The sequence below is a fragment of the Drosophila obscura genome, unplaced genomic scaffold (genome assembly GCF_018151105.1).
Source record: "Drosophila obscura isolate BZ-5 IFL unplaced genomic scaffold, ASM1815110v1 contig_1, whole genome shotgun sequence".
NCBI classification, from domain to species: Eukaryota; Metazoa; Arthropoda; class Insecta; order Diptera; family Drosophilidae; genus Drosophila; species Drosophila obscura.
The window spans coordinates 3427018-3448103 of NW_024542679.1; the positions used below are offsets into that span (position 1 = coordinate 3427018).

At 43.7% G+C, this 21086-nt stretch overlaps 6 protein-coding genes across 8 annotated transcripts in view; 4 read left to right on the forward strand and 2 right to left on the reverse strand.

Annotated features, from left to right (window-relative positions):
- The window catches only part of LOC111069502 (LIM and SH3 domain protein Lasp), a 28527-nt gene extending 25606 nt beyond the window's left edge, over positions 1 to 2921 (forward strand). Inside the window, exons 5-7 of one of the 3 annotated variants that reach the window (XM_022359598.2) lie at positions 1002 to 2270; positions 2426 to 2688; positions 2742 to 2921. In XM_022359598.2, coding sequence (XP_022215290.2) covers positions 1002 to 2270; positions 2426 to 2688; positions 2742 to 2921 — 1712 coding nt within the window. The remainder of the gene's footprint in view (positions 1 to 1001; positions 2271 to 2425; positions 2689 to 2741) is intronic. The other 2 variants (XM_022359600.2, XM_022359602.2) reach the window with 2 other exon arrangements.
- A 6-nt stretch (positions 2922 to 2927) lies between these two features.
- On the forward strand, positions 2928 to 3552 carry LOC111069505. Its single transcript, XM_022359605.2, has one exon. It carries the CDS (start codon positions 2928 to 2930, stop codon positions 3315 to 3317), a length of 390 nt encoding a protein of 129 aa, XP_022215297.1. The 3' UTR covers positions 3318 to 3552.
- A 1292-nt stretch (positions 3553 to 4844) lies between these two features.
- Positions 4845 to 7376, reverse strand: LOC111069503 (coiled-coil domain-containing protein 13). Its single transcript, XM_022359603.2, has 3 exons — positions 5846 to 7376; positions 5407 to 5780; positions 4845 to 5347 (listed from the first exon to the last, which is right to left on the reverse strand). The coding sequence occupies exons 1-3, from the start codon at positions 7208 to 7210 to the stop codon at positions 5113 to 5115; spliced, it is 1974 nt and encodes a 657-aa protein (XP_022215295.2). The 5' UTR covers positions 7211 to 7376; the 3' UTR covers positions 4845 to 5112.
- Positions 7377 to 7696: 320 nt separating this feature from the next.
- On the forward strand, positions 7697 to 8986 carry LOC111069504 (coatomer subunit zeta-1). The gene is made up of 4 exons (XM_022359604.2): positions 7697 to 7807; positions 7866 to 8233; positions 8300 to 8390; positions 8785 to 8986. The coding sequence occupies exons 1-4, from the start codon at positions 7790 to 7792 to the stop codon at positions 8830 to 8832; spliced, it is 525 nt and encodes a 174-aa protein (XP_022215296.1). The 5' UTR covers positions 7697 to 7789; the 3' UTR covers positions 8833 to 8986.
- Positions 8987 to 12932: 3946 nt separating this feature from the next.
- Positions 12933 to 17780, forward strand: LOC111069513 (guanine nucleotide-binding protein G(f) subunit alpha). The gene is made up of 5 exons (XM_022359613.2): positions 12933 to 13325; positions 15525 to 15737; positions 15808 to 15976; positions 16665 to 16762; positions 16840 to 17780. The coding sequence occupies exons 1-5, from the start codon at positions 13315 to 13317 to the stop codon at positions 17537 to 17539; spliced, it is 1191 nt and encodes a 396-aa protein (XP_022215305.2). The 5' UTR covers positions 12933 to 13314; the 3' UTR covers positions 17540 to 17780.
- Positions 17781 to 18423: 643 nt separating this feature from the next.
- Positions 18424 to 19849, reverse strand: LOC111069522. The gene is made up of 2 exons (XM_022359622.2): positions 19632 to 19849; positions 18424 to 19572 (listed from the first exon to the last, which is right to left on the reverse strand). Exons 1-2 carry the CDS (start codon positions 19798 to 19800, stop codon positions 18689 to 18691), a joined length of 1053 nt encoding a protein of 350 aa, XP_022215314.2. The 5' UTR covers positions 19801 to 19849; the 3' UTR covers positions 18424 to 18688.
- Between the last annotated feature and the right edge of the window lie 1237 nt (positions 19850 to 21086).

The window sequence follows — 21086 nt, forward strand, 5'->3', positions numbered from 1 at the left end:
GCCTGCTCGCTCATTCGTGTGCAATAATTGTTTGTTAGCTTAAGCTTTTCTCTTGGAATTAATTTATGTTTGCAATTCAATTGATTTAATGTGTTTATAATTGTCAATTGACGTCATCTGCATGAAATAGCAATCGCAAGTTTGCAACGAGGCTTAATTTAATGGTTAAATAGAAATATAATAAAGTGTTACAGTGGTTAAATAAAGTGTCACAAGTGAAATCGATTTTTTGAATAAATGTGCATCAAATTATGAAAATCGAAAGAAAAGTGCATTGACAGATATGTGAAATTTATGATTTGTGAGACTTATCCTATTCTAGTGCTACAAAAAAAAAGAAAAACTTATTTAAGTGTTTGAAAAAAATGCGATTTTATCCACCGAAAAACTATTCGTTTATTATATTTTATGGGCTTTCCCCTTAAAACGACTTATTTCATTATTTTCCAACACTTTTTTCATCCACTTTTCAACTCTATACTTGCGTTTCTCATTTGCTCACTTTCTAACACTTTTCTTTATGTGTTTCCTTATTCATCAGCATTGCACCACTGTGCAACACCACTCATAAATACATAGTAATCTATTTGTATGTGTGGTGCATTTTTCAACAATGCAATGTATCTACCATTTCCATCACATTTCCATATCTCTCTCTCTCGCGTCACAACTGTCACACATTGTCATTAATATTGATAATAATTATGTTTTCTTTGTATTTTTTTTGTTTTGTTTTTCTACACTTTTTTTTTGTTATGGATTTTATTACATATCATTTGTTGCCCCTCCCACATCAACATCAACAACAACAACAACAATCATCGAACAACTACCGACAATTGTCGCATAATTTGTGTGCTTTTCTGAACTACCGTTAACCTAACGACAACACACAAACACACACGCTACACAACACTATACTGCATTATACAACACTAACAAAAAATTGTGGAACTCTGGGGAACGTACACAAAAATCAACTAAAATCAAAACCGAAATAGATGAATCGGAATATTTCTCTGAGCAATTGGCAGCTGAACAATTCTCGCAATATGCACCCACAGCCACATCACCCATACCGTCAGCAGTATCAGCACAAGTGCAACACCACCAGCAACAGTTTCAGCAGCAGCAGCAGCAGCAACAACATCAATACCAGCAGCTGCAACACCAGCAACAGCTGCTACACCAACAGCAGCAACAACAACAGCAACACTTTTTGCAGCAGCAACAGACACTGCCACCGCCACCCGTACAACATCAGCAATATAATACAGCGGCCATAACGCCCACATACCAACAGTTACAACAACAGCAACACCAACAACAATTGCAACAACAGCAACAACACTTGCAACAACACCAACAACTACAACAAGGCAACAATCAGAGGCAGCAACAGGCACAGGCGCAACAACAACACGATCCCTATGCACACTACCAGCAGCCACAGGCACTGCGCCAACAGCAACACCAGCAACAGTTGCAACTGCAACAGCAAGCCATTAAACAATCGTCACATCTGTATCCCACAGCACAATCGCAGCAGCAGCAACAGCAGCAGCAGCCACAGATACCCCAACAGCAACAACAGCCACAACAGCAGCAGCAGCAGCCGCAGCAGGTGAATCCCTACAATGAGATGCGCTCGGCCATACTCCAGAATTCGCATCATCCCAGTGGCAATGCTGTCGATCAGGTGGCACAAGTGCATCCTCAGGTGCAACAGCAGCAGCAGCAGCACAATCCCACTCCAGTGGCAGCAGTGGCTTCTGTGTCACATCATAGCCTCCTGAATAATAATCCCAGCAATGGCAGTGTCAACAGCTATCACAGCGTCAACAGCAACAACAACGGGTCCCAACAGATGCTGCCTCCGCAGATGCGTCGATCGGTGGCCAGCGCCAGTGTCTACGATGGCAGCACCAATAGCAACAACAGCGACGGTAGCCAGCAGCAGCTGCAGCAGATACGGAGCAAGCACAGCGGCACAGCAATAGGATCAGCTGGAGGATCCGGATCAGCCATACAACAGCTGTATGCCTCGCCCAATTATCAATCGGTGACGCCCTCGGAGAATGCCCTCAATGTGGCTAATGGACATGTATCCAGCCATCAGCAAAAGATGATGCCTGGAGGCAGCAGCAACATTGGCAAGATTGCCGACTACGATCCCTTGACCGATGGCCCACGTGTGGTGCAGGGCTCTGGAAGATCCTCTACCACGCTGGTCTATAGCTCCGATCCGCAGCAGCAGCAGCAGCGAGGCGGTAAGTAGGCGGCTGGGGGCAGCGGAAGGCTTGCTGGTAGTTCAATAGTCCGCTTGATGTGTGAACCCATCATCTCAGTCATTTGTGTCCTTGTCCCAGACCGAATCCTTTCAAAGAACATTCTTCAATCCATTATTTTGTATCCGTATCTGTAGGCAACAGTGTGTATCCCAAGCGGATTGGCTCTGTGACGGACATCGATCCTGCAAATGGGATCTATGGCTCGCTGAGTGGCGCCGAGCAGGCCCATGCCCAGAAGCATCAGCAGTACTACGCTCAGGTGCAGAAGATGCAGCAACAGGAGCAGCAGTTGCAGCTGCAACAGCAACAAATACAGCAGCAGCAGATGCGGCAGCAGCCCTCGTACGATTCCTCGCTGCAGGCGAATCAATCGCGTCAGAGCACAGCAACAAATTCTGTAAGTAGAAGAGAGAACTAAGATAGATTTGATCTAAAACTTTTTCCTTGCAGCGCCTCTATAAGGCCATCTATGACTATGAGGCGCAGGACGTCGATGAGGTGAGCTTCCGCGAGGGCGACATCATCTATGAGGTGGAGTCCATCGATTCTGGTTGGATGACGGGTCGCGTGGAGCGGACGGGAAAGACCGGCATGCTGCCCGCCAACTATGTGGAGCATGCGGTTATATAATAGGGAATGTTCTACTACTGCTGCTGCCGCCAGCAGTTTGTGGTGATCCTCGTCTGCCTGCTCTACATCCTCCTTGTGCTCGTGTTCTTTGTGAATGTGTTTCTCGCCGATCGGAATATGCACACGCATCTCATGATGAAGAATGCTGGACACCACGGACACGGAGGGCACGGTGGAGGAGGAGGAGCGGGTGCAGGTCCGCCTGTGGGAGGACACCACAATCCCTACGACATGCATGGCTATCCCCACTACAACAACTACCATCCGCAAATGGATCCAAAGCAGCAGCAGCAGCAGGAGCTGCTACGCAAGACACCGCCCAATCCGAACCAGCAGCAGCCCGAGCAGGACATTTACTCGTATTTCAATCACGTATTCAGGCGGCGACGTCGATGAGGAGGAGGATAAGTAGGACAGGAGTTGGATGGACGATGAATCTATCCAAAATTTGTACCACATTAAATTATTATTATTTCCATAAAATATGAATATATATATAAATATATTTATATATATATGAGTATATATAGCCAAAAGCAGATTGTGTAAAAAGTGAAGGGGAAAAAATGATGAGAAAACCATTAGAAAACAAGAGACAGAGACATGCAATAATAAAACCAAGCCAGAGCTATGTTTCAGCTATGAATCGAGGGCGAGGGTGGATATATACCTAGATATATCCAACACTTTTGTGCCGATTCCGAAATGATACGAAATTTTTCTAGCGAGCGACCAAGCCACGAGCCAACAGTTTGCATTTATCTACAGCGAATGAATCCCTTAAACGGAATCAGAAATCTATTAGATACAACAGATATTTATTGAACGATATATACAGCTGATTAATCCGATAATTAGATATGCTATATAGAGCTAACCCCCAATCAACATATAAAACCGATATCATCAGATATATCTACTATATAGATAGCTAAAATAATGCTTCGATAAAGAAAAAAAAAAAAAAACTAAAAATTTCTTCTAATTTAATTAGAAATTCTCTCAAAAAATAATGTTTTTCTAGGGCTTTTTAAAAGCTTTGCTATTTGCTATATAGCTTGATCGTTCAGATTGCGCATATCGTTATCCCTACAATTTTTGTCAATTTATCCAAAAGAAAAAGAGAAAGAAAAGCAAAGGATAAATTTGTTCTTGTTTTTCTTGTGTGTTTTTTTAAGTAATGGGGGGATAAATGCATGTTTTGTTGAGTATATAAATATTGTTTATGTTTCTATATACTACACATTATATATATATTATAGGGTATATACAATATATGTATATTCCGATCTACGACTATATGTTGTATTCTAGTGTTAAAAAGTGTTGCGTTTCACATGAGAAGATATTTGAGAAAGTGCCTTTAATTTGCTAAAAAAACTGTTTTTTAGATACAAACCAATTTACTAATAAATCAATTAAATATACATACATATACCATATACTATAGCTTATACAGACCATAAATCTATATGCTATATAGCATCGATAATACGAATTTCAATAACGAAACGAAACAATTCTTTATACGAAATACAACAACTTTATCCATGTGATTTGAGTAGAGGAGCAATTGCAGTCACGCTATTTATACGGCAGATATTTGTATTATTAACAAACAAAAAACTCACAAACAACACACACACACACACATGAGAATAGTAAGCTATAGACAGCAACAACAAAAACTAAAAACAATTTCATACATACTATATGCATTAATGAATGCTTCGAGAGGGAAAGGGAGGAGACGACGAAGTATCGCCTAACAATTAAATGAATTATTCTAATCGCAAAATGGAAATGGAAAGCGGAAAGCAGAATGCAGAAGCAGCGCCAAAGGCTTCCTTTTTGTGAATGTGTTACAAATCAATAAAAAATCTACAAAAATAATTGAATATTTTGTGTTATTAATAGAGACAATTAATAATTTAAAACTATGCCGCAGGAAAATGTGTACAAAAAATTGGGATGTGCCCCAAGGGACAACCAAGACGAATCAAGCGAGTAATGTAACCCCCACAGTGAAGGATAATTGACAATGAGGAAAATTACAGCAATCGCATGTTTGGGTTTTTCCCCTATTTTAAATGAATAATTGTGTAATTGTTGTGTGTGTTTTCCCATAAACAGAACTAAAGATGTAAACAATAAAACTCAAGGAATCTTTTCTGGAGGAGGGCCTCCGCCTTCAGATGCTTTCGCTGGTGGGGGGCTCAGGCAAGCCAGCCAGCCGTTTCTGGGGTGCTGCTGCCACATCACCACCAGAGATGGTACCCTCATGGGCGCCTACAATGGTCTCCAGAATGATGGTCTTGGAGTTCTGCATGGTTTCCTCAAAGAATTTGGCATCTGCGATCTTCTCCTCGGTGACATAATCGAGTTTCTCCGTCAGCATGGTGATCTTCTCTTGCGCGAGCTCCAATCTACAAGAAAATGAAGCAATGATTGGAAAATAAATGATATGATATACGGATACACCTACTGATTCTTTAGATCCTCTATTTTAGGTTCCGTGGAGACGTTGCTGTTCAAGGTGCCGGCAGATTGATAGTGGGATTGGTTATCGAAACAGAACGATCCAATGGATCCGTTAAGAGAAGTGCGACTCAGCGAACTCGCATAGTCGGCTATTCGCTGTGTGCGCTTCTTCTTATCAGACTGGATGTCCAGCTCCTTTTCCATTTCCCGGATCTTGGCCTCCATGCGACTGATGCGCGCCTTTAACTTGGCATTCAGCTCCTGGATGCTCTCGTTCTTGGTCCGCTCCACCGACAGACGCTCGTTGAGGCTCTTGGTGAGGAGCATAAGCTGATTCTTCTCCACCTCCAGGGCATCCAGAATGCCCACGAATTCTTCCTGCCATCAAAGAAAGAGAGATCTTAGACGGGACTAGGACAGGGAGTGAGAGCCCAGTGGATTACCTTGCGAAACTCGCGACAGGAGAAGAGGAATCCCCCGGAGAGCGCGCGCAAATCCATTTCCAGCTTCTTCGTCATTTCCTGGAGACTCGTGATGGATACCTCCTTCTGTTTAAGAATCGTCTCCAGCTCCAGATACATGCCACTCAGCTCCTCCAGCTGTCGTCTGGCACCGTCCCTCTCCTCCGTCAGACGTGTCAGATCCGCGCGCATGTCTTCCAGACGCTGCTCGTACTGGTAGCGCTGGCGATCGAGCCGCTCGCCCATGGTGCTGATGTTGATGCCATTGTAGTCGGTCTGCTCCTCCAGTTCTGAGGAGCGCATCTTGTACTTGGCCACCTCCTCGTTCAGCGTCTTGTTGCGCACCTTGAGGGCCAGCGTCCGGTTGCGCTGCTCCTCCAGCTGCGACTGCACGTCCATGATGTGCTTCTCCAATGCCTCCACCTTGGCCTGGTGCAGGATCTCGCTTTTGCGTACGCCAGGCGTGAAGCGGTCAAAGGTAGCGCCGCCCCCTAGACAGTCTGCAGTGGCAAGTGGCTGGCCGTTGGCCAGGCGTGGCGTGCGCGAGTAGCCAGAGCCAGAGACACTATCCAGATCGGAGCCCAAAGGTATGGGCGCATACTCGGAACGATCGGACATTCGTTCCTCGTAGTACTCCACGCGGGCCCGCAGCTCCTGCACCTTCTGCTGCAGATTGAGGATCTGCTGTGCCCGTCCGCGCCAATTGGCCTGATTGAGATTGTTGGCCAGAATGTTGATGTTGCAGCTCTCGCCGATCTCGTGCTGTAGGCACTTTTGGGCGAGTTTCAATTGGTTCTGCAGCTCCGTGCTCCTGTTGCGCGACTCGAAGAGCTTCTGCTGAATGGCAGTCAGCTTCGCTTGGAGCTCCTCCGCCGAGTTGCCCCGCTTGAGCAACTCCTGGTGCTGATGGATCTTCTCCTCGTTGGCTTTGAGCTCACGCTCCATCTTAACGATCAGCTGATCCTTCTTCTCCAGCCGATTCTTAGCCTGCTCCAACTCTGCGCGCATCTGCCGGTTCTTTTTGCTCAGCTCGAGGATCTTGGTGCCGGCTATCGAGGAGTTGCAGCGCAATTCGTCAATGGGCACCGAATTGAGGACATCGTTGAGCGAGTCCACGGATCTCTTCAGTGCCGTAATCTCCTTGTTCTTGTCGCTGATGGCCTTGGTCAGCGACTGATTCTCGTTCTCGAACATCTCCAGTTTTTTCTTCAGTTTCTTAGATCCTTCCGCCTTGGTCGCCTTGGGCTTCACGGCCGTTGTGGCAACCACCACTGCGCAGTCAGCTGGGCCGCGGCGACGCGGCTTGCCGACCGGCTCCTGGGCCACCGTATCGGGCAGCGTATCCATGGCGCAAAACGTATTATACAAAAAAAAAATATAAGATAAGCTTCGTTTGGCAAACGCTTCAATAATTTGTGTGAATTATGTGTCGTGTGTCTCGGGACTTGTTCCGAATATTCTCAATTTTGTTGTTAAAAGCGACGACGAGTCGTTTCCTATATTCACAAATTTCTTTCTGTTCTCTTTAAAATAACGTTTACAGAACTTTCATGGCAAACCAAATTTCAAATTTAAACAGTCGCCGCTAGTTCGCAATGGTTTGCACGGAACCAGTTCACTGAACCGACTACAGCTTCCCGCACTACTTAAATCGGATTATCGCACACAAGTATCGATATTATTTTGAAACTATCGGGAGTCTATGTACATATATATAATCGAACAACGTGAAACAACACATACAATTTTCAATGCTAAAAACCAGAAAGCTAGTTCCGTTGCTGATATTTTATGGGATAAATCCGCTGTCCAAATAAATTTCGCGAACAAAAATAGTATCAGCAAAAAGTATACATATCGATATATTGATATGATATATTTGTAGCATCCCTAATTGTGACGTGTAAAACACGAAAACACGCAAAAATGGACGGATTTATGATGGTAAATGTTGAAATATAACATGTAATTAACTCTTGGTAACAATGCCCGTGTGCTGCAGGACATTATCAAGGGCATGTGCATCATGGACAATGACGGCAACCGCATTCTGGCCAAATACTACGACAAAAACATTCTGTCCACGTTGAAGGAGCAGAAGGCTTTCGAAAAGAATCTTTTCAACAAGACGCACCGCTCCAACACAGAGATCATCATGCTGGACGGACTCACCTGTGTCTACAAGAGCAACGTGGATCTGTTCTTCTATGTGATGGGCAGCGCCTACGAGAATGAGCTCATCCTGCTGTCGGTGCTCAATTGTTTGTATGACTCCATCAGCCTCATTCTGAAGAAGAATGTGGAGAAGCGCCTGGTGCTGGAGAATCTGGAGATTATAATGCTGGCCTTTGATGAGATCTGTGATGGGGGGTAAGTATAGATAGTACAGTACTCCGCTGCGACCTTTGACCTAATGGTGGGTGTCGTATGTTTCAGCATTATTCTGGATGCGGATCCCTCGTCGGTGGTGAAACGCGTCGATCTGCGCAACGATGATATTCCCATTGCCGAACAGACCGTTGCTCAGGTAACTAGCACACTAAATGGTCTCTTTTGGTAGCGCCCCCAGACCCCACACCCCTGTCTATCTCTTAGTATCTCTATTAATTAGTTATTAGGCCCGAACAATCGTAAACGTTAATATGCTCGCTATTTATAAGTAGTACGACTACAACTCTACTAGATTTACTTTCTTTATGTTTCACTTTCGTTCGTTGCAATTCCTCCCCAAAAGCCCCTAGAAATTTCCACCATTGCGTTTGTACTTATGATCAAAATAAATATTGTTTTAAATGTCTTAAACTATTGCTCAACTGCTCTGTGAAGTGAATTTTTGATTTCATTAGCTAATTGATCGACCAACCTATGTTTTGTATCTCTGTATCTGCTGCCATTCTATATGTGTATGTGCTATCTTTCAGGTACTGCAATCGGCGCGCGAACAACTCAAATGGTCCATTCTGAAGTAAAGGGGCGCTGCGGGCGGCGGAGGCGTCAACTTCCGCATCGTGTCTGTCGCAATACATTCGATACTTTCTTTCCCCACTCCCCTCCAATTGTTTCCGCCTAGATGTAAACACACACATACTATAATACAGATTTATATATATATATTTAACTAGAGATCCGTTTGCATGTTTTTAATGGGAATTAATCTAATCATAGTGTTAAAGGACTCGGACCTACAGGCTGCGGGCTGCGTAGTTATTAACTAACAAATCGCTGTATCATACTAGACCATTAAAAGTAGTACTAACCATTGAGCTATCAATGTAGCCGACATTGTAAATCACTTGTATTAGAAGAGGCTTTGCCGGTAATCATGCGCTCATGTAAGGGGAACCCCTCCATCATTTACTTAACAATATATGTATATTCGGGTGTTCTCTGGCATGCTCTTGCCTCGCACCCTTCCTATTAATCAGGCATATGTATGTTGTAGACCTCTGATTAAATGCTTATCTTAGGGCGCATTCGTTCTTGGCTTTCGCATGCAGTCAAACAATGACAGAACCAGAACTGACCCAGTCCCATGATGTCAGCCAGCCAGCCAGCCAGCATTATCTCTGAATGCAAATTGTGTAGTGTGTAATGCTGTAATGCCATGCCAATACCATTGGCAATCACATTTATAATGCTCGTAAGCCCAGAAGTGCGTCATAAACACGTGACCAGACGATGCCGCCATATAACAATAAGTAATCCCGTGGGTTCTATACAGCCCTCGACCATCTTTACGATAATTGTGTGTTGAGTTGTGTGTGTTGTTTGAGGTGATTATAAAGCGATTAAGTATTGATTATCTCGACATCTTTATAATGGCGCATATAAACCCAAGAAAATTCTATTTCCAGTTGCAAACTCTTTTTCACCCATTTTGTTTTTGCCCAGCTAGGGATCTTGAGTCCAACAATTATTTATAGCAATTGCTTAGGCTTAGCTCTAGTAGCTGGGATTATGGCAGTCACTTACGAAACGTTTGCTTTTACGTCTCAGCGATCGAAGTAATCGGAGAAATGTGTTGAGTTCGGGGACGTACCTCAATGGCGGAGGAGCAGCAGCCATTGCATCATCATACGTTCCAAACTTCATTTCGCAACTCCTCAAAATATATTTGATATCTGTGATTAAGTTGTTTTTGTTTTCAGCCTGGCAGAGCGTGGCTATCATTCAACTTCAACCCAGGGCTCATCTATCATTCGCACGGCGGTACCACCCATGAACCACAGACGTGCTCCACCTTTTCCCTGGCCCCACCACCCATGCATTTACCCCCACTCTTTAATCAACTGCTTGTCAACATTTTAGGAGTGCAAAAAATAAAACCAGGAATAAAAGGGTACTGAATTCCGGGTAGTGAACCGAAGCAATTGATACCCTTGTAAAGCGATCCTACGATTATGCAAAAATCCCAACGAACTGCAGTTATTTTTGGCTGATAAATAACTCTTTTGTAACTCTTTCGTTTGGTGTGGATTATCTGTACAAAGGAAAGAAATTTTCCCAAACACATGATTAATCCGATAGTGTCCAAAACATTTGGAGAGTATGGAAACCAAACACAATATTAAGCTCCCACCCACTTGGGAGTTCGTTCAGGTTTATCTGCTCGTATTTTGTTGTTGAATTAGACAAACAACAGCGATGTGAAGAGCAGGAGCTGAGCTATATATCTATCAGGTGTGTATTTACCTGTGTGTGTGTGTGTGTGTTGTGCTGATATCAGGGCCACCAGCCATACGTGATGGATGTATTGCCCAGATCACGTTTCTAGCAAACACCCAAAAAGGTCTGCTGCTGACGTGTCTGTTGGAATGAGTTCATCTTTAAAGTGAAACGCCTACCCGAACAGGGGAGGGGCCCGTCATCATACTGCTCCATTCTTAAGAATCCTAAAGTACAGTCGCCCACTCCTACTAATTTATACCCGATATCGGGTTCTCAGGTATGCGCCAAGTATTGTATTATCAACAGCAGATTACTTGGAAAGAAACGTTCCACATGATTAGCGCAGCGCCACCGATCGATCCGATCGATCCGAACGATCCGTTCAAGCGTTCCACATGCGTTCCAATCGAATCACTATTTATGATCCCCCTTCGAAATCAGATTTATATAACGCAAAGAAATGGCCATGTGTTGGGGGAGGACTCTATTTGGCATTCAGTTGTCGTTGCCGCCTCGAACGATACGATAGATTTGTGTGTTGTGTTGTGTTGCTTTGTTGGTTTGCCTTGAAGATTGTCCGTTGAAGAGGAAGTCCAAATTTCGAGCCGGAAATCAACAGAACAGGCCACCGACCGACCGACCATCGACGACATCTGACATCTGATCTAGAATCATCCAATATAAATACCAGTATCAATATCAGAACAAAACAAATCGCGACTGATACTGGGAAATGAATGCACACTTGTTTTTCGGGTCTGTATACACCAATCGATTGGCATTAATTCTATGAATTTATTCTCACTCGTAAACTCGTAAACAAAATAGTTAACATTCCATTCCGAAAAATATGTCTACCTAAGTAATTCTTCAGTTGAAATTGGCTTGACAGTCTCTCGCTGCAAACTAATCGAATTATTGGCAAATGTATTGTGGTACAAAGTATCATGCTCTGTCTTCATTGTTGCCTGTTGCTTGGGTCGTGTATCCGTATATCCCGTGTATCGTGTGTTTATGTGGGGGGGCTCGATCCATAAAACCGCTTTACGACTCTCGATTTTGTAGGAAAATTTTGAGCTGACAATTTCGCTGACATGCGACAGTGCCATGCCCAAATATCACAGTGGGTGACTCCTCCAGAGTCTCCCTGCCAGACGGTTGTGCAAATACAAACAAATAAATCTATAAAATGGGTCTATAGAGGAGGAGGAGTTAATCGGAATCAGAATGAGAATCATAATCAGACTGAAAATCAGAGAAATCATACTCGTGCGACTGTCCGATAAGTGGGTGGCACGAACAGTTAACGACCTTGGGTAGGAACTTATGAAAAGCCGCCCCTTCAGGCACCCAGGAACCCCAGAGGGGGCATATCTGTGCAGTTCAATGTTTCAAGAACAAAGATGACAATCGCCTGGCAGCGAACTCCCTTGAACCAGTAGCCACAAGCCTTTCCTTTGGGCTTTGCGTGGCAACAAACCTCTGGCGATCCTCCTCTGGTTACCGAGTGCCCTGCTGATCTATCGACAAAACCCTTAAGCTGTAACACAATTTACGAGCCAGGCACCAGCCACAGGGAGTGGGTCAAATCCCCCAGTGGTTATGAGCCATCATCATCACATCAACAAAGCCCGATAAGAGTTCAAAAAGGCTTAAGTAGGGGCGCTGTTTTTTTTTTGGGCTGGATTTTAATTACATGTTCTCTCGAGTGTTTTGTTTGAAGTGATTGTGTGGGGATGGGATCCCTTACCACTTGTTGCGTGGTCGCAAAAAACAGTTGGTTGCAAAACAGTTGCCACAGCAGTATGCAAACATTGTGCTGCACTCACTCTGCTGCTCCAATCAACAGGCAGTACCCACAGACAATTTAACTGGCCTGATCCTTGACTTGTTTGTCGAGTGGAGTGGTGTGGCGTTTGGGTTGTCAAGCGGGCTGTCCAGGGAGGTGAGCGGACACTCTAGCGAAGGGTTAAATTCCATTTGGTGGGCAACAAAGTGCTCTGCTACAGTGGAACCAAATGCAAGTGCACTTGATGGTCATATGATGTACAATGCATTCCCTTCTCTGCACTCTGCTCTTTAAGAGCTTTCGTTCGTTTTCTCTCTCTCTCTTAGCTTAACTGTTTCTCTTTTTCGTTTGTGTTTTTGGACAGGGAGTGTGCGTGTCAGGGTTCTCATGGGGCGCTATCTTATCATTGATATTGTACATTCTTACTTTGAACACCCGTACAAGCAATTAACAAACGATTCGAGCTGCCATGAGCAGCGGCATCGGCATCGGCCCACCACCCACCACCCTCTCTCTCTCTCTCTCTTTATCTGCACCTCTGTTCCGAATTATCGCTCGTATCCGCTCTCGGCTGCGGGAACTGATATTTAAGAAATCGCTCCATTCGCTTCGACTTTCAGTGCTGTGTGAACCATAAAACGGTGTTAGACGTGTTCGGAACACCACAACAACAAAAAGGAAAAGGGAAAGAAAAGAAAAGAAGCGAACCCCACCACAGACAGAGAGATTTCCCGCAGAGTGACAAATGGATATTATTATTATTATTATTATTGAAGTGACAAGAACTCAAGTGCTCGATAAACAATATACTGGTAGATCCAAAGAACTGCAATCTAGAACCAAAGGAATTCAAACCGCTAATCGTATCGTGCGTGTGTGCTGAATCAACAAATAATCCAAGCCAATCCAATCAGAACATACACTCCAGACCGCTACCGTACCGCTCCACGGAAGCATAATCAATCGGAGCACAATTGATACAACACTCAGAAACATGAAATTAAGGTTAGTATTTGTTAGCTGTTCTGTTCTGTTCTGGGAATCGGATTCTTCCCCTAACCCTATCAGTGGTGACTTTCCGTCGTGCCGTTTGCTCAGCAAATCAAAGTTTTACCAAGCCCCAAAAGCTGGGGCTTCCAATCACCATGATTAGCTAAACAGAACACAGTTAACCAGTCCAGCCACTAAATGAGCTCTTGCCATACCATACGAAAAAATAAAGAGCTTTCTGATATCAGGAGTACGTGATTAATGATATCGTGTCGATGTCCATATTGGATATTCCACAGTCCCCCCCCAATCTATACTTGGATTAATCATACTCTGCTTTTAGGAAGTCCCCAATCAGTATGCCAGTCTGGCAGTCTGCCTGTTAGATAGCGGAAATTTACCCACTCGAGTGGGTGGTGTGGAGTGGAGTGCACCATCCATCAGCAGCGTTTGACCTTTTCAAAATCAATTTGCACATATGAATTTAATTCTATTAAAGTTATATAATCTTTATGATTTGATGGGTCTGCCAAGGTATAGAGTTATAGAGACTATAGTGGGTGTATGGGATGCAATGCCCATTTCTCTTTCATATCTTTTAGGTGATGCAATTCCTTCTTTGTTATTCTCATTACTCCATAGTTTCCCGTCCCCCAACCTAATTGCTTACACCTAGTCGTGTAATCTCTGAATAAATTATACCATTTTATGGCTATTTGCTTTGATTAGCAGCACACGTTACAACTTGACACCTGCCACAATGGGCCCTGTTTTTATTTTATTTGTTTTCCCTTCCTTCCCTGCCTGTTGCCAGGCAGGCGAATGGGGGTCAATGGACAACCGATTGAGCTTAATTCTTCTGGTCTTGGGTTTTCTGTAAACAGCCATAAATTCGCTATTGGCTACATTTATGGTGGCCCCAGGTAAAATCAATCAGGTATGAAATTACAGTGAGTACCGTAAAGATAGCAACACCCAGCCAGAAATTCCCTTTTTCCAATGAAAGTGCGTGAGAAATATGATTATGATTCATCACAAGGACCGAACCTTTTCGTGGATAGGTTATGGTTTATGCTCTATAAGATATACCATTTAAATGTAGGCGGGTTTCATCGTGCATCAGAGAGCGGTAGAAAGCGAGGGTGCATTCAATGCCATGCCGAATGGGTTGATACCACTTCGGTTCCACGTATCTCTGGAGTGGCGGTGGGCGCCTTGATAAGCCTCGAAATCCAGCCAGCGCCAGAGCCATTGGTCTTGAGTAAGTTTTGGCAATCGCCCAATTAGAATTGCCCCTCATAAACGTTTGCAAACGCCCAGCCCAGCCAACCCACAACATTTCCATCCCCCCCCTAACGAATCGATTCTCGATTGTGTGGCATGACCGATTTCCACCTGAGACTCAAATGGCGCTATATAAACCAGATACACTCTGCCGGTATAATTATGCCCCGGTGGTGCCAAAGTGCGTCTGGTTTTTGGGGCTTGCAGATCGTTGCCATTCCACTGACATTTAATGTCCCCAATTAAAACTAGATATGGGCCATGTTTTGTGGGGCAATCTATATGTCTGGAATGCGTTACTCGACTGTTGATATCTTCATTCATGTTGGAGTCCCAGTTACCCACGAGGGCTAGTATTATTTCATCATCTACTGTGATTTCTATAGGCAATCTTTAATATCCTTTTTGATACAATAATGCCTGAAATTGTTGGAAGCTTCCCACTGAACACGCCCACTTTGGTATCTGATCTGTAGCCTACTTCTAATTAAAGTTTGTACCTCGTATTGTATTGCCAATGCGTCAGATTTCGCTTTCAGACCGTCACCCACTGCGATTCGGGTCCATTGCGGTTTTATCTATTGCGTATTCTACGTTGGTTGTAGCAACAACCAATGTCTGTATCTGTATCTGTTGCTGTAGCTGTATCGGCCTCTGTGTGCTTTTAATTAAACATACATCAGGGCCAGCGAATCGTTAGAGCTGGAGGTAGTTGGAGGCCATACCATGGCATGGTCCCGGTCTCGGTCTCTGTGTGTGCCTCTTTCGGGGTGTATGCAAACATTTGCCATTCCTATATATAGATCTCTCCCGCCCTGTTTCTGCTTTTCCCGCTAGCTAGCACTGATCGTGTTGACCATGTCGCGTGTTTTCCTTAGAAGTCGCAAAACAAGTCGCTAAGTAAATTTGCTTTCTTTTTTTTTTCTGCAGACCTTTGCGATGGCTGCGCCAGCCGTCGGCTAAACAATCAACCGCCAAGAAGGAGGAGGAGCTGCAAGTGGTACGCAATCACATGATCAAGGACATGCAGAAGAGATTTGGGGACACACCCGTGAAGATACTGCTGCTGGGAACAGCCGAATCCGGCAAGACCACCATCTTCAAACAGATGAGAATACTGCATATAAATGGCTTTACGGATGAGTACGTTTCTGCCTCCCTTGATTCTTCCTTTCCATCTTATACTCAAGGATCTCTCTCTCCGTCTCTTCAGTGAGCGTCGCGATCGCATACCTGAAATATATCAAAACATCCACGACTCCATCCATCAGCTGGTGCTACAGATGGGCCTCCTGGGCCTGGACTTTGGCAGCTGCACCAGTGAACGCAGTGCCGACTATATCCTGTCGCTGCCCGGAGAGGCTCCGGAGTACATGAATGAGGTGAGCAGGCGTCTGTCAAGTGGTGGGGGGCTTTAACATGGGCACTGTCCAAGTGCTATCTATATCTTATCCCCTGTGCGCTGCACTTCAGAATGTTTTCTGTCGCAGTTGGCAGTTGTGTTGGTATCAAGCAAACGACTTTGAAGTTTCTACAAGCATTAGACTTGCGTCAAATCCCCTCCTGCTGCTCGATTGAAACGTTTTTTTTTTTTTTTGTTCCTGTTATCTCTCACCATGTATCTGGCGGTGTGATTGATTACCCATCCATTACCCATGATTGCGTTGTGGAATGTCTGAAAACTTTCCAAACAAGTGTTTCTGGTGTTTGTCCGTTCGATCGACTTCCTTCGGACTTCCTCGAAAACGACTTTTGATTTTATAGCAGAGAAGCGGCACACAGCTGCAATGAATGGCCTTTGATCGTACGCCCGCCGCGCCGTCTGAATCATCGTAGTCCAGTGTAAAGAGAGCCACAGCCAGAGTCTATCTATCTTTTATTCTCTGGTCATTATATGGCTTATACTCGCACGATGCGATAAGATTAAGACAAGACCTTTTTTTTTTGAGGGTAGTGGGTAGTCAGTGGGTGGGTGGGACGTTATTCAGAGGCCACATGCCAGTCATTCATGGTTTTATGCTTTACCTAATGACTAATACTAAACATTGAAATTGTTTATTTGCATTTCAGGAGTACTGCGACCACGTCATGACTCTGTGGAACGATGTGGGCATCCGTGCGTGCTACGATCGCTCGAATGAATACCCCCTGCTAGACAGTGCCAAATAGTAAGTGATCTTCAGGATTAAAACTCCCAAAAGGATCGCCTTACTAAAGGTTTATTTATTTTTTGTCTATCCTGTAGTTTTCTCGATAACTTTGTGAGGATCAGCGATTGCGCGTATATACCCAGCACCGAGGACATTCTGCACAGTCGGAAGATCACCACTGGCATCTCGCAGATCACCTTCCGGGTGCCCGTGCCCAAGAGCCTGGGCGGCGGCGAGCAGGAGTTTCGCATGTACGATGTGGGGGGACAGCGGGATCAGCGCAACAAATGGATTCAGGTGTTTGAGGGCATACAGGCGGTGCTGTTTCTCGTCTCGTGCAGCGAATTCGATCAGAATCTGCGCGAGGATCCCAACCAGAACCGCCTGGAGGAGGCCCTGAAGCTGTTTCGACGCGTTTGGCAGAACCGTTTCCTCGCCTCCGCCGGCCTGATTGTGTTTATCAACAAATACGACATCATGGAGCGGAAGATCAGGGCGGGAAAGCACATCGTTGACTATTTCCCAGAGTACGATGAGTTCTGCAAGCGGCCGCAGCAGGATAATTGCTTTGATGAGTGCGACTGGACGAAGATGTTCATCAAGCAGAAGCTCGTGGACATCACCCAGGAGCCCTTCAAGCGCCATTCGCGCAACAACAGCGATCTGATCACCTCCGAGCGGGAGTGCTACTACCACTTCACTGTGGCCACAGACACGCGCTGCATCCGCGAGGTATTCAGCGATGTCCAGAAGATGATCCTCTCCGAGAATATGTCCGGCACGGGTCTTTTCTAAGGCGGACCTCTCGCTCTTGCTCTCTCTCTCTCAGAAAGGGAGTGGTGCTCCCTGTACCAACTGTGATCTTACTTAAGTAGGAATGTAGAACCTTAGATCATAGATAATGACTTGTATTCATTATACGTTAATTGTATAATGTGCACACATATATGTATGCATCAGAGACAGCTTTAATATGATTAATTTTAAAGGAATATTCCTAAGTAAAAAACACATTATAAAACACACTAAAACAAAACCCAATGTCTCATTATTCTTTCAACTTACTTACCTCTCAATATTTGAATTATACGTAAGAGTAATGAAATCAAACCCCCCAACTTAGAGTATCAACGTAAATTATGCTGTCGTTGCCTTCTAAGAGGGAGAACTTATTATTGCAGCGCAGCGGTAGATTGCTTTGAAAGTGTCGCTTTGCCACTGTACCATCGTTCAACGTAAAGTAGGGATTTTGTCGTGTCAGCTCATTGGCAAGTAGCTGAGAAAAGATTGCTGAGGCAAGCAGAACGGCAGCAATGGATATCAGCAGCAGTTTTTATTAGATAAAGAGCAGACATTATGAATCTACCAGATTGGACCACCCACGCTATCATGTAGGTGCCGTAGGAACCATTCGTCTGCAAGGGTATCCCAACGCATCGAACCTCGATGCTCAGATATTTTTATTGTTGATATAAGAACAACAGAACCCAAAGAATGATTTTCGCAACCTAAGCATTTCCTGTGAAGATATGTGTTGGAAGCTGCCGAGCTTTTTCGGCAACTCTGACTCCACATTTACAATAATTTACTCAGTTGGTTAAGTTTACAAATGTTTTTATTTTATCGACGGGTTACAAAGGTTTGAGGCCGTGGCCGTGAACTACGAATCGATGCGTTCGACAAATATTTGGACTGCCACGAGAACAGGGCGAAGCAATGCACTATAAGCAGTACTGACATATGTGCGTGTGTACGGGAGCGTACTGAGAGAGCGATTTTTAGTATAAGAGATGATATATGACTTTATGATATTAATTTGTTGAGATCTATTAACGGCTGCTGCTCCGAACAATATGAATTTATTAGGAATAAAAATACGATTGTTGCTGCTCCATGAAAAGCTGCATTATAATACAAATAGAAAATTTGAAATCTGCTTTTATCTCATTTAGAAACATTAAAAAGTTTAGAGATTTCATTGTAGCTGCGATTCTGGTCAGCATAGCGAAGCTCCGAAAGTAATTGTGAAGCTGTACAGTAGCATTTGTGACGTTCCTCAGGACTCATACGATCAAAAATATTTTGTTCATGTGCCAAAAAGAATTCCAGTCTGCCATTTAGTAGACAAACTACCAAACAGTTCCACATCTTAATGAAGAGAGTTGGCAAATCTGTGAACCAGCTTACTTTTCCCAGTTGATGGAGCAAGATGGTTTTCAGCATGTAACTTGATAGATGGGGGAAATCACTCGCATGAGCGTCGCGCAATCCCTTCATGAGGCGCAATACATTTTTGAAGTTATCCAAATCCATCGTTATCTGGCGTTCCCAATGCGGGGCACATACCATAAAGGTTCGCTCGTCCGTTGAGCCTTTTTTGGATTGTGGTACAGCGAACCATGGAAATTTACGTATTTTCTTCTTACGGCTGTTGTAAATGCATGGATTGCCCAACGGCCACTGAGCCCAAGTGAACTCGAATGCTGGCACCAAATCAAACGATATGTTCCGATTCTTTCCTTCAGCTTCAATGGTGTGGGCACATCCGTAGCCCTGGGCCGTGTACATTAATTCGTATACTTCTCCAGTCCTGCAACGAACACTTAGCTTTGATTTAAACACCTTATTGAATGCATCGCGCAGCCAATTTTGAAGATTTTCTCGATCTATGTAATTGTCGGCAGCAATAGAATGATAGAAGCCACTTGCAAACAAAAATACGAATCCCTTCTCGTCTTTCTTCGGGGTGATTTGCAATGGCAGTTTCAGTTTCATATGCAAATCAAATTCATCAGGTGTCTTCAATTTCACCCTGTCCAAGTAGCTGCCTGAAAGAAAATCGGTATTAACCATTGTGTTATGGCTTTCCGCAGGTTTAATAACTTACCTGCAAGGCTAAGGCCATCAAAAGCTCTGCGAAAATTATCGTCTGCCAACTTTAGTTTCTCAATAACATGATTTTGGATTTCAACAGCATCCTCAGTGTACTTGGAGCGATCACGGTCAGATATACGCAATTCATCCAAAATATTATGCAGTTCCTCTGCAAAGCCCATGATTGATTAACGTCGGAGAACAACCAGCCAACTGATCGCACCAAGCAGCATCTTTTAGGTTTTCTTAGCCGTTAGCTCCGGCTTGATAGTTTACACTATCGACTGTGTGTGATCGATGTTTGACATATTGCTATCGATGGTATTGTTTTTGCAGCTCTACACTGGTGTGTAGTAAATGTGTAGTTACCATGTAAAAATAAGCACATTTTACTTATCCTACTTTTCTTATACTCCTATTTTATAAACAATCCAATAAAAAGGAGTGTGTCAAATTAACCAATATCGACCAAAATTAATTCATCAGTCAGATAAAATTATGCGATCAGTGTAGAAAGTCTTAGCACTAACCATACAGTATATAGATGTGCCAGTTCATACACCGAAAGTGGCGCAGCTGCATATACATATGTAAATATGTAAATACATACATAAAATTATTTTAGTTAAAATCACTTGTGTTATAAAATCTAAAAAATATAAATTTATTGACAAAGTCGATAGTACGTTCGTGACTTATCGCTTTGGAGTTTAGCGGCAGGATTTGTGGCTATGTTATCTTGGATTCTGATTTGGTGCATTCAGAGTATTCATTTCTCGGTCTGCCAGCAGCTTTAAACTCTTTAAAACGCGTAATTTCCGTTGGAATTGTTCAATTTATAAACAATAATATAGCTTTTACCTAATTGCATTCTAGTGTTTACATTTTCCCTTTATTTTGCCCTTCTGTCAGCGAGAATTTACCATTTTTTCCTCTCATATCAGTCAGCTTATGTCAGCAAGCAATTAAATTATTCGTTTCATATCAGTCAGCTTTTGTCAGCGAGCATTTCGAAGTTTTCGTTTCATATCTTTCAGCTTTTGTCAGCGAGCAATTAAATTATATCGTTTCATATTAGTCTGCTTTTGTCAGCGAGCATTTACAATTTTTTTTTCTTTCATATCCGTCAGCTTTTGTCAGCGAGCAATTACATTTGTTCGTTTCATAGCAGTCAGCTTTTGTCAGAGAGCAATTAAAAATTTTCCTTTCATATCAGTCAGCTTTTGTCAGCGAGCAATTGGAATTTTCGTTTCATATCAGTCAGCTTCTGTCAGCGAGCACTTACAATTTTTACTTTCATATCAGTCAGCTTTTGTCAGCGAGCAATTGGAATTTTCGTTTCATATCAGTCAGCTTCTGTCAGCGAGCACTTACAATTTTTTACTTTCATATCAGTCAGCTTTTGTCAGCGAGCAACTAAATTTTTCGTGTCATATCAGTCAGCTTTTGTCAGCGAACAATTAAATTT

Excerpts from the sequence above, each read along its gene's own strand:
- LOC111069503 (XM_022359603.2), bottom strand. The coding sequence starts at position 7,210 with ATGGATACGCTGCCCGATACGGTGGCCCAGGAGCCGGTCGGCAAGCCG. Across the intron at positions 5,781-5,845 it reads CCTGTCGCGAGTTTCGCAAG|GAAGAATTCGTGGGCATTCT; the intron begins GTAATCCACTGG and ends CTTTGATGGCAG. Across the intron at positions 5,348-5,406 it reads ATAGAGGATCTAAAGAATCA|ATTGGAGCTCGCGCAAGAGA; the intron begins GTAGGTGTATCC and ends ATTTTCTTGTAG.
- LOC111069505 (XM_022359605.2), top strand. The coding sequence starts at position 2,928 with ATGTTCTACTACTGCTGCTGCCGCCAGCAGTTTGTGGTGATCCTCGTC.
- LOC111069522 (XM_022359622.2), bottom strand. The coding sequence starts at position 19,800 with ATGGGCTTTGCAGAGGAACTGCATAATATTTTGGATGAATTGCGTATA. Across the intron at positions 19,573-19,631 it reads TGATGGCCTTAGCCTTGCAG|GCAGCTACTTGGACAGGGTG; the intron begins GTAAGTTATTAA and ends ATTTTCTTTCAG.
- LOC111069513 (XM_022359613.2), top strand. Across the intron at positions 15,977-16,664 it reads CTCCGGAGTACATGAATGAG|GAGTACTGCGACCACGTCAT; the intron begins GTGAGCAGGCGT and ends TTTGCATTTCAG. Across the intron at positions 16,763-16,839 it reads CTGCTAGACAGTGCCAAATA|TTTTCTCGATAACTTTGTGA; the intron begins GTAAGTGATCTT and ends TCTATCCTGTAG.
- LOC111069504 (XM_022359604.2), top strand. Across the intron at positions 8,234-8,299 it reads GATGAGATCTGTGATGGGGG|CATTATTCTGGATGCGGATC; the intron begins GTAAGTATAGAT and ends CGTATGTTTCAG. Across the intron at positions 8,391-8,784 it reads CCGAACAGACCGTTGCTCAG|GTACTGCAATCGGCGCGCGA; the intron begins GTAACTAGCACA and ends GCTATCTTTCAG.